Raw genomic sequence first — 12,629 nt, forward strand, 5'->3', positions numbered from 1 at the left:
TGTGGCCGAAATGTATGGTATGAACTCTAGCCTGGTAGTGCTGGGGTGCTCAATGGAGCCTTAAACCAGGTTTCTGTTACTGCACATATATCGATTTTCTCCATACTGAGGAGTGCCTCGAGTGCGTGCATTTTGAGATTTAGACTTCTGGCATTGAGTAGTATTACCCTCAGATTTTTGTTACTTGTGTTATTTACGGTGGTGGGTTTGTCTTTTGAGCCTTGCCTAAAAAGGCACTATGGGGGTGGCAAGAGCCTTGGCCAGTATTCGAAAGCCTAAGGATGACAGGTGCAAGCCGTCTCTAGTGAAGCAGCGTGGCTTGTCGAGCATTTCATCCCAGGCAGGCAGACACTGGATCCCCTTTGAATGACACCAGAAACTTAGCCAATTGTTGAAATTGATAATTTTTTTCTTTGTACCGTGGTATCTTTCTTGGTGAGGGCAGGATGCTACTTAGGGTCAGGGTCATACCGGTCTGGGCTACGTGATCAGAGAGCTCTTCCATGTCTGTTTTCATGTAGTCCAGGGAGATACGGCTCAGGTCATTCACACCAACATGGACAATGACAGAGTCGTATTTGTACTTGTTCTGGAGTGACCTGAGTGCTTGTGTTATGTGGCGGATCCTGGCACCCGACAGGCACCTAACAGTAACCTTCTCCTTATTCAGCCTAGTGAGTGGGACATCAGTGTGCCTGACTATAGAGTCACCTATTACTAGTGTGTTGGGTATGTTATTTTGTCTTGAGGGCTGTGATTGCGTGGCACACTGGTTTTTGGAAGCATGTGTTTCATGGTTTGTGTTGGGGGGTGGAGGTTGCTTGGATGTCTGCTTTGGAGAGCTTTATATATATATATATATATATATATATATATATATATATATATATATATAAAGTTTGAAGGGTGTGGGAGGCTTTACTCCCACATCAGGGGGGTGCAGGGGGGCTTGTTCCTGTGCAAAAGGGAAATTTAAAGGAGAATAATAATGGCATTGAAACTATTTAACAATTTTGCATTGAATTTTCACACTTCAGTCAAACAGAAATACAAAGTATGTGTGATTTATTATATTTGGTGTTACAAAATAACATTTTCTTATTTCAGAAACAGCTTTGTAAACAGAACAGGGGTGTTGCTATGGGCACCCTTGCAGCGAATACTTATGCAGATATTGTGATGTTTATGTGGGTAAGTAACTTCATTATGACAAAGTCAAATAATTTGTATTTTGAAAAAGTTGCATTCTACCACAGGTTTGTAGATGATCTTTTCATTTTATGGAAAGGAACACTAGATGAATCTGACAATTTTTAAAAATTTTTTAAATGGTACTATTCAGTATTTGAAGTTTCAAAAAGATATTTCTATAGAATGTATTCATTTCTTAGATATAACGTTAGTAAAAAAAATGATCAAGGTGCTTTGGAAACTAAGTTATATAGAAAGGAGATCAAAAGGAACACCTGTCTCCATGGAATGAGTATGCATCTACCGTTTATTTTTAACAGCATTGTTAAGAACCAAATGATGTGTATTGCTAGACTTAATAACAATGTTGATCAGATGCTAATGCAGTTAAATAAAACTAGGAATGAAATTAGTGATAGAGGTTATAATAGAAATGAGGTGCTGCATATAAAAACTAATATTGTTCATAGGCACACTTCTGATGCTAAACCTACAGTAGATGTAAAAAGTGTATACACCCCTGTTAAAATGCCAGGTTTTTGTGATATAAAAAAATGGGACCACAATAAATCATTTCAAAACTTTTCCCACCTTTAATGTGACCTATAACCTGTACAATTCATTGAAAAACAAACAAATCTGTTAGGGGAAAAATATAAAAAAATAAAAAACGTACAATAAGCTGGCTGCATAAGTGTGCACACCCTTTAACTAATACTTTGTTGAAGCACCTTTTAATTTTCGAGATTTACTCTTTTCTTGCAGTTTTGGTCCTTTTGTGTGTGTGTGTGTGTGTGTGTGTGTGTGTGTGTGTGTGTGTGTGTGTTTATTTCAGTACTCAGTATTTTGAATGCCAGCATTTCAGTATGCAGCCCATGAGAACATAATGTAAGGTTGTCATCAAATGGAAGGAGTGGACATATTCAGGTAAATAAATGCCGGAGCTGTGATGGTAACGGGAGGGTAACTCAGAACATGTGTTCTAGGAATGTAAGGAGTTGGCAGATTTTAAAAATTCCCCTCTTAATATTTTGTCAGAAATGTTGAGATCAAATTGTTGTAACTAAGGAAATTACTCTTTTTTTTAACTGGGACATAGGCTCTGAATTGCCTGGATATAGTAAGGTCTTACTAAGTTTAGTGCTGCTGACTGCCAAAAGGCAACTACTAGAAAATGGAAATCAAAATCTAAACCAAATTTAATTGAAGTACTGAATATTCTAATGGGGATAAAAGAACTAGAGGTGGGTCCTTAGAAAAAAGAAAGAGGAAATTACACAGAAGTAAATGGAATCTGTGGGGACACTATATGCAGAATAATGTTCATGAGTAGGAGGAGTGAGGTGTAAGGGAAGCAAAGAAGGAACTGAACAGTTTATGTAGTATCAGAGTGAATGTTAACTGCTAAAAGGAACGCCGTGTATACTGCATGAAAGAAAGAAATATTACTGTGGTTTGTTTTCTGTCACTGTTTTAGTTATGATTTAATACATATGTGTTTTTTAAAGGTAAAGGTGGATACATGCTGTGTTAAACATAGGGCACCAGTGATCTTTCAGAGGACAAAGGTAAGGTGGTAATAACAGGGCCAGGCAGGTGATAGAAAGATGCCAGGATAGGGTTTTTGATGTGACAGCCTCATAAGTAGTATATTTGTTAGAAGCCATGGTATCAAAGAAGGAGATGATAAAGGAGTAGAAAGTAGCGCTCTGTGGCCCTCTCCCAGAAGAAGAATGATGTAGTCCTGTCTGCCCTGAAGCTTTTTTCTTCTCATGAAACAACAGTGTTCAGTGACCTTTCTTTTAAAGAAGAAAACTGTCTTCTGACACTCTTTTCTTAAAGACTTCCAGAGGACTGCAACAACCTGAAATACTTTCATCTCAGGGGAAGCCAGTATTATTTGCTCCTTTCTCTTCACAGGAATACCCCCCTCAGAGAAAACCAGTATCTTCTTGTAGTGTCTCTCAGAAAAAGGCAGTGGAAGGCACAGTGCTGTGACATTTGACTGAAGGCATGTGACTAAATTACAATGGCCCAAATTAATGAAAAAATCACAGATGTGATAAAGATAATACAGCATGTCATGTACTGTAATGAATAGGTTCTTTATATACATAAAATGTGTTGCATGTATTCTTTCATACTGTGCTTACTATTTCATTTTTTGATCAGACAAGGCATTCAGCACTTAACAGACTTCAACTAGCAGGGAGATATACACTGCATAAATGTTGCCTGTGTTTAATCATATAGGTTTTACACTTGCCAGATCCAGCTACTCCTGTATACATTGCAGAGCTTAGCTAAAAGTATACAGCTACTATTTATACTGCAGCGGACGGCTGCACTGTACCTTTCACAGAAGGAGTTGCATTCCATCCATCCATCCATCCATCCATCCATCCATCCATCCGTCCATCCATCCAGCCACAACTCCTTTTTTCACATTTTTGCAGATGGGGCGGGGTGTCACTCCAACAGCGACTATTATCTAGAATCAGTATTCACACCGCCAGGTGGCTACCCATCCTACCTCAGTGGTTTTATTCTGAGGTTTTACAATCTTGGAGACAGGGCAGAGATTTCAGGTTATGTGATTATTATATGCCAAACTAAACTCTGAAGATGTGTGACCCCAGAAAAAGAAAATAAAACAGGGGAGACTGCCACCCCCCCCCCCATCAACATGGGAGTGCATGAGGAGACTGAGCCCAAATGTCAAGTAATAATGTGCAGTAGAATGATCTATGAATCATTATATATAACATACAGCTATTTTGCACAGGGTATTCCTTCTGTCTGTGAAAGGAGGAGAGGGGAGTTTTAACTCTGTATATTGTTTTTTTTTATCAAACTTCAGCCACACAATGACTTGGGCTCACTTATAACATTTTGTTACTAAGACTGCCAACAATCTTCTGTATTATTTAACATGGCTACAAGGTTATGGTTTACTTCAGAAGTTTCTTGGAATTGAGTCATTGAGCATTTGGGCTTTTAGATTTTTAGTTTTCTGGTAACTCTTTTGGATTCAGTTTTATGGCTACAGATCAGATGGTCATAGTTCTAGAGGACAGTTTCTTCTGGCCATCTCTCCACAGAGGAAAGCAATTTCCTCTGGCTCTATTTTCCTCAAGCAAGGGCAATATCTTGCAGGCTTCTGTTTTGAAAAAGAGGCTATATGGAAGCCCTGTCCACAGCAGGAGACAATGTTAATGTTTGTAATCTCCAAAGTACAATGCAGCAGTGCACTGAGCTGATTCTGATTGAGGTTACCTACATTGAGGCTGACGATTTAGTCAACGTACTAGCTGATAGATTCAGCTCAAACTTTACCCCTCTCCCCCCTCCACCTCCTCAAGATATTCCTGAAACTGGCTTGCTTCTAGCTGTCACACAAAGCCAAGTCCTAAAAGCACTATCAAAAACAAAAAATAGTGCATCAATGGGTCCTAACAATATCCTTATATGCACGTTAAATAAGATGAAGCAAGATTTAGCCACCTTCCTAACTATGCTGTTCAACCTCAGCCTCCATGCAGGTTTTGTACAAAGCAAATGGAGAACAGCTTCAGTCATTCATTCCCCTGCATAAGGGAGGACATTCTACAAACCCAGGAAATTACAGACTCATAAGTCTGACCAGCCTCATATGCACAGTCATGGAACGACTTTTCATGGAACTAATCAGTAAGGACGTAGGGAATCTCCAAACACTGGATCCGTCTCAGTTTGGATTCATGAAGTCCAGGTCATGTTTACTCAGCCTGGTGGACTTTTTTGAAAATGTCACCAAAGCAATGTATGAAGGTAAAATGGTACACACCACATACCTCAAACTGGCCAAAGCTTTTGACACAATTCCCCACTCAGGCATAGTAGAAAAGGTAAATAAAGTATCCAAAAATAATAAAAAAACGCCATGCCAGATGCCACTCGGACTGTAAAACTAATATAATGTTTGAAAGCAGTGTAGTTTGAGCAATTTTATTACAAACAAACAGGAACTTCTTCAGAAACAGTGGCATCCTTTCTGGTGGTTTAAATAGCCTTAAAGATGCCAAACCATATTGCAGTTAAAGCAATAGTACATCAGAAATATTTAAAAAGTAAAGTACAAGTGCAAAAAGCTAAAACATTTACTGCCCCAGCATGCAATGTTAAAAACCATAAGAATAACATTAATAACTTAATAACTTAAATAACTTATATAAATTATATGTTATTAAATAACATAAATTATATAACTATATAAAATAACAAAAATAAATGTTATATGTTATTAAATAAAGTTACTATATATTATTAAATAAAGCAGGAATAAACCCCAGTGTCACCTGTTGGATTGCCAACTGGCTCACAGATAGGACACATGAAATCAAAATAGGGGAAGTTGCCATCAGTCCCCCATGGTTCTGTGCTGAGACCTCCCTATTTGGCATCTACTTCTCTGAAGTAAAAGCTAATACTAAAGGGCTCTGGCTGACGTTTGCAGATGACTGTAAGCTAGGAGCAGTCACTGAATGCCTGAATGATTTAGCCATCCTGCAGGAAGGTTTGTCTCAAATAAATAACTGATACCAAAATCATGGAATGAAACTAAATGCCAAAAATGCTAATTATTGTATTCTTTGGGAAGTCATCCACCCCAAAGAACTAACACATTAACCTTATGCCCCTAAGAGTTGACTTCTTTTTTTCAGATTTGGGAACTTAGATGGACAGAGACCTAACTTTTTATTTATAATTTATTTTATTTATTTGACATTTGTTAACCGGGTTAGTCCATCTGAGCCAATGGCCCGTTTTCAGTGGAGACCCGAGGAGAAAAGCTCCAGCAATACAATAAAAAGATGACATAGAAGGCAGTCTACAAAACCCAAGAAAACCAGTGCAGCAATACAACATAAGCAACAATTACATATGCAGTAATCATGTGAAACAAATAACTATAGTAAAAATAAAAGAAAATGAAGTAAAATACAACTAGTACATTACAGTATTTACAGTAATGGCATATCTTTCCCATGTAGCATAATGTAGTATTGTCTAGTGAGCAGATTAGTCATTGAATTACTAGATGTACCCAGGTAGTGAAAGGAAAATGCAGATTATGGGGGATTTAGGCAAGGACAGGCTTTTGAGTTCAGAAAATAGTGCTTGACTTCAGTTTTAAAGCAGCTGGGACTAGTGATGCTACGAATTTGAGGTGATAGGTTATTCCATGCAAGGGACACAGAGTGTTTATAGAGGAATTTACCATAAGTTTTACCATAAACTGAGTTTACCATAACTTTTGATCAACGTGTGTCCATTGTTGTAAGAAAGTCCTTCTGTATTGCACAGCTTATAAACAAAGGGATTGTGTCTATATCTAGGGATGCCATTGTCCCCCTTTACTCAGCCCTCATTGAGTATAATACCCCCTTTGGTATGTATCTGTCCAGACCCATGCAACAACTGCAATGCTCACAGAGATACCTTACTAAAAAGCATACAGGGCCTAAACAATATATCCTATTCATACTAATGCAACACACATTATTCTGTCAACTTTCTAAATTTAGAAGGGCAATATTTAAAGATTGTCCCTATTTTGGGACTTTGTTCCCCCCATTACTTATAACTGTGCCCAGATTTCTTACTCTAAGAGGTTGAGAGGTACAGGAAGAACAGGATTTTGTCGCAGAGGATACTGCTCTGAAACAAACACCCCATCCATGTAAACCAAAGCTTATCCCTCTCCATATTCAAGTGCAGCTTGGATCTGTGGATGAGGAACAGAAATTTTCCCCCAGTACTGCTTTCTGTAATATTAACAGACAGAGCCAGTTCCTGAATGCTTTTTCACATGCATGGGTCCTCTCAAATTATCTATAGTATAAATTGTCTTTCGGCTTTTCCCGGTTATGGGTCACCACAGTGGAACTCCGGTCTGCTAATGATTGTTAGTGTGTTTTTACAGTGTCGAGTTGCCAGCCCGGTGCCCAACCTTCAAGGAAGGCACGCCCACACATGCACGCACCTACCAGCATGCCTTTAAATTAACTCAACCATGGAGAGGACATGCAGAATCCACACAGAAGGTGCTCTAGCAGAGAATCGAACCAGAGAACCTCTTGCTGTGAGGCGACAATGCTAACCGTTGCACCACCATAGCCTCAAATTATCATTCCAGTTATTCTCACTGGGGATAATACATAATTATCGACCATGGGATGGGTAAAGCCAAATTTAACTCCAAATGGGACAGGTTTATTTAAACACCAAAAGAGAAATTGGCTGGGCTTAAAAAGGCCTGTAAGGTTAGCTAACCTAGTACTTACCTATGAACCTACGTGCAGTGGCCATCTATACCCAGAAGAGGATAGTGTTGTATTATTCTCTCTCTTTCTCCAGAAGAAGCCAGTGTCCTCTATTCCTCTGTCTTTCCCCTCCTCTTACAGGAAGATAGTAAACTATGGCCCTTTTTGAGTCCACAGACTCCTTGTTGATCCAGTGGCAGTTACAAGCAAATGGAATGCAGGGTGTCCTGGGTACAATTGTCAGATAAGGGTCAGAGGTTTCCTTTCTTTTTCAGTTGTTAGTACATTATTAGGTTACTAGTTTGCTCTGTTATATTAGAAAAAAAAAAAACAGGCACTGCTAAGAATTCACCCTGGAAGCTCATGAAGGAGACTTCTGAGGACAAGGGCAGAAGTCAGACAGATGTAAATGCTAGTAATATAGATAAGTTGGTTAATGACATTAAGATCACATACTAATGGCAAATAAGTTAATTTGTCAATATTAGTGGTGCAAAAGGTAGCTCACATTTGCCTTTGGTGCTGGAAGATCAGAAGGCTGTGAGTTCTATTTACACTCTGGTGTATGAATTAAGTTCCAATACCACCTTAGGTCTCCTCTGAAAAGAGGTCACTAGTCCAGTTGGACTAACCCAGTCAAGCAAAGGATAAATAAAAAACAACTGCCTATCTTCAGTGGCACATGCCCATATGCCATTCTTCAAGGTCATAATTAGACTAATAAACAGTGCTTTTAGTACAAGAAAAATTATCACAATAAAACTACCAAGAAGCTATTGCATTAATGAGACTGTAGTAGTTGTAAGTCTGTGATGATCCTACACTGTTCACTGCTAAGGATGGGACGTTTTACCACAAAGCCAATGACAATTATTAATAAGCTGTCACTCATTTTAAGAATTTTACCTCCAACTGTTAAGCAGGCTTCAATAATACCCCTTCTAAAAGTATCCTCTCACAACACAGTTTATTGCTAATCTAAAAACACTGGCAAAATTCCAGGAGAAAACTGTTTCCCAACTAATGGAATGTGTGAATATGTATGGCTGCCTTCTGTGTAAAAAAAAACAAAGGTTTAGAAAAGTGATTAATACTTTAATTTCATTTATTGTATCACAGATACCATCCTACATAACAAGGAGAAGATATTAGTAACTGGACCTATCATTCTAGATTTAAAAATAACATTTGACGCTATTAACCTCCTCTGTGCTACTGAAGAAAGTGGGAAATTTGGGTGTTGAGAATAGGCCAAACAGTTGTTTTAAAAATGGCCTCAGACCATAACTCTCAACTGTCCAGATTTTCTCAGAATGTCTAGATTTTTGCCTAATATTTTTGGTCTGTTCTTCATAAAATTTGTTGTTTTCTAGCAACTCACTGAGAATTGAAGTTGCTAAATAATGACAGACTTCATACCCTTCAGAAAATGCATGATAACACAAATTATGTTATTCTAGCAACGGTCTAAGTTTATAAGAGCAGTATTTAAAATCTGTCCTTATTTGTGGGCCTTTGTCCCCCCACTATTTTAGGCTCAGTCCAGATTTCTTGCACTAAGAGGTTGAGAGGTATGCCTCAGAGCTAGGCCCATTAAAGTAAGCTTAGGCTTGCTTGACTACCTCAGAAGCAGGTGCCTTCGATATTAGCAACCTACAAGGCTCACTACTACACCCTGAATTGCTTTCATTTTTTATCACTGACTTGGCCCTGACCTTACTGGACCTAAAGATTGCAAGGTTGAGCTAATTTTAATCAAAGAAGCTAGAACAAGTTCCGAAATACTGAAGAGGACATAGATGGAGTTCAGTAAGATTCCATACTTGCCATACAGTTATAAACCTCAATAAAATGGAACTAAACTTTGAGTGAGGAAGATAGGATGACAGACTCAGACTCATTCAAGCAGCTGACTAATATGGTTCATCAGTACTAATATCTAGGTTTTTAGGCTCAGTTTCACACTTTCATTTAGATATCTTGTGAATTTATTATGTAGCTAAAACCCAGTTAAATCTACTCACAGCTTAATCAAGAAGAGCAATAGGAATTAACACCTATGTCAAGGTGACACTCGTCCTGAACTCTGTGGATAGCAGTATTATTCTCTTAACATTTGCAAGTTTATGTCACAAGCTGACTACCGTGAACATGTTACTATGGCTAACAAAAAGCCAAGCGGTTTCTAGTCAGAAGCAAAATCATACAATTGTAGTACACCCTGATTTTAGAAGTGTTAGATGAGGACTACTGCCCACCATTACCACGTGCATTACATATGAAAACTTAACATTGTAATCACAAATTAGACATAAACTCTGTTCTCCAAGACCTCAAAATCAAGGATCCCTAAAACTGAAGCTAACAGCATCTGGGCTAGTTATTGAGAAGAGAACATTTAGTAAGATTGTTCTTTTTGAAATGCCTCATCACAACAAATCAGAAATGGAAAAAATGATGTATTCAAATCCTAAATTGTAAAACATTCACTTGCAAGTTAAAATAAAATTATCAGTATTACAAAGAATAACAGACTGTGCATTAAATATAAATATGTACCTTTTCTTAATGGTGTAAATCCCGTACAGTACCATATCTGTACACAGGAGTGATCTAATATATTTTTATCTTAAATTGTGTTTTGTTTAAATAGTCTGGATGCAGTATTCATACATAAGATTTCTTCCTCTCTTATCTACATCAGGGAATGCTTAATGTTACTGTATGCACAGTACATGCAATATTGGCTATATTCAAATGTCTTACAACACTGTTTGCATTTTCATTGTGCTGTTTGGATCAGGGTATGGATGAAAGTCCTAATAGAACCAGGCCACCTGTCCAGTTAACAAAAAAGTCATGTGGTTTGTGACTTGTAATCCCTTTTCAAAGAGAAAAATAGAATATTGTGGTCCTCTGCCAACAGTGTTGAGTAATGCAGTTCTTCTGGATGATTAAAATAGCACTGAGATGCTTTACTCACAAGATGATGATGTGTCTTGTCTTTAATCTCTAAAAGAAGACTGTAGTCTCCTTTTGTTTCCCCAGAGGAATATGTCCCATGGCCCTCTTTTCCCCGGAGCATAACAGTCTCCTATGACCCTCTGACCCCACAGTACGTCTGTCCCCCAGCACATTTACATCCTGTGATCTCCATTCTCAAATAAAAAACAGTACCCTCTAGCCCCTGAGATCTCTGACTATCACATCTTCCCTGATCAAACTACAGTAAATGTAACTTATTCACAAACATAATGAGAATAAGCAACAGTAAACACACCTGTATAGAATAAAAAAAGTTCAACTTCTGAGCATTTGCTTAAGTTATACAATAACAACTCAGCCTAAAGACTAACCTTTGACCCATCCAGTAGCAACCATGATGAACCATCCATGATGGTAGGCATGATGAGCGTGGTGAACTCCTACAGCGATTTTACGAACTCGTACTACCTCCTTTAAAGCAACAAAGATCAGCTTCACAGGCAGGAAAGAGACAAACTTGTAAAACAAGTTCAGGGGACAGAAGAAGATGAGGTACCTTAGCAGAGAAAACATACAAGGCATAAGGCGAGTATACAACAACAACTAAAAGAAGATACATTTCATTATTTTATTTATTTCATTGAACTTGTGTGAGCTAAATTTATGCTACTTAAAATGTGCACATTGAAATACTTATCTACTCTACATGTTTGTTAATCATGTAACTTCAATGTGTCCAGAGGCCAGAGTTTTCAGGAGCAGCTCTGTGGTAAAGTTATATCTAGAGTATTTAAAAACATTCATTATCTATAAAATAATTTTATTTGTAAGTACATTACACAGTATTCATCTTGTAAAGTAAATAAAACAGAGCATACTGGATTAAATCAACTTAAAAATAAGGTATTTGTAAAATACAGACTAAATAAATGTAACGGTAAGAAGCAAAAACACCACATAATGCCATAATTATGAGTATAAAAGTCTACAAATACAAATAAAATACAGATTACATGAGTTTAAATACAGAACTGTGCAGGCAAATATATGATTAAAACAAGAAAGAAAAAAATCTTTACCAGATTCCCATATGTTACATGATACAAAATGAGTGATTGTTTTAAGGCAACTAGTTACTCAGTAGTTAGAAGAATAGAAAAAAGCATTGCAAATGTTATTATTTCATGTGTATAATGTAGCTTAAACAATATTAAAAACATTAGTCATAGGTTCATATCTGATTACTAGGCTAATGATCTCAGGATGCCTTTTTAAGCCTTGGCAAGCTTCTCAAATGTGTCTGACAAGTTTTGATACCCTATGGTTATGTAGGCTTGGGCATGTGTGGTCAAATATTTACAGTCTGACTGCCTGTATCTACTAGAGACATACATGCTAAACTAGGGGTAAATGTCCGATTCCCCATCCCAGCATGAAAGAGTTAAAAATCTCTTATAAAGTGTTCAACCTTCTGACTGTTAAAACATGGGGATCTATTACCATTATTGTTGAAAACTTCTAATGAATATACAAAGTAAGTAAAGAATTCCTGGGTAATATCTGATGATGCTAGTAAAAAGATTAATGACATTTTTGCCATGTCTGGAAGTTAAACAGACTGTACAGATACCAGAGGATAAAGACTTTCTGACGATCTTGCCTAGAATTTTTATCTGACAAGATAAATCAGAGTAGTTTATCTGATTAGATAAATCAGAGTAGTTAAAGTACACAGTTACACCTTGATTACCTTATACACCATAGCATTTGGTACCTACAGTGCTTTAATGCACTTTCCTTCTGTCGTAATCAATCTATGTGGCCTGCTTTTCAATAAACCCTTTTCTAAAATACTAGTTTTGCTATAACATCAGATCCAGTTTCAGGACACTTTATTCCACAGTGACATCTGTGAAGGGGGGAGTGTATGTTACATCCAGAGTGTTTAATGAATGCACACTATTCATGCAAGGGACTCCATATGTTAAAAGTCTGTGGAGACATAACCACATGATCCCTACGGTGGCATCACTAATGGATGCAGTAAAAGTATGTGGGCATTTCATTAATAAAATATAGTTTACAAAGCGTGTTTAAGAAATCAACTATGTAAAATAGGCATGACAGAGGAGAAAATGCATCACAATA

At 37.5% G+C, this 12,629-nt stretch overlaps 1 protein-coding gene across 1 annotated transcript in view; it reads right to left on the reverse strand.

Moving 5' to 3' along the window:
* TMEM38A (transmembrane protein 38A) overlaps nucleotides 1–12,629 on the reverse strand; it is a 292,537-nt gene that overhangs the window by 130,820 nt on the left and 149,088 nt on the right. Inside the window, exon 3 of the mRNA XM_044090723.1 lies at nucleotides 10,853–11,037. Within this exon, the coding sequence (XP_043946658.1) occupies nucleotides 10,853–11,037 (185 nt within the window). The remainder of the gene's footprint in view (nucleotides 1–10,852; nucleotides 11,038–12,629) is intronic.

This window comes from Protopterus annectens, chromosome 13.part0, assembly GCF_019279795.1.
Source record: "Protopterus annectens isolate FY-2018-M chromosome 13.part0, PAN1.0, whole genome shotgun sequence".
NCBI lineage: Eukaryota > Metazoa > Chordata > Ceratodontiformes > Protopteridae > Protopterus > Protopterus annectens.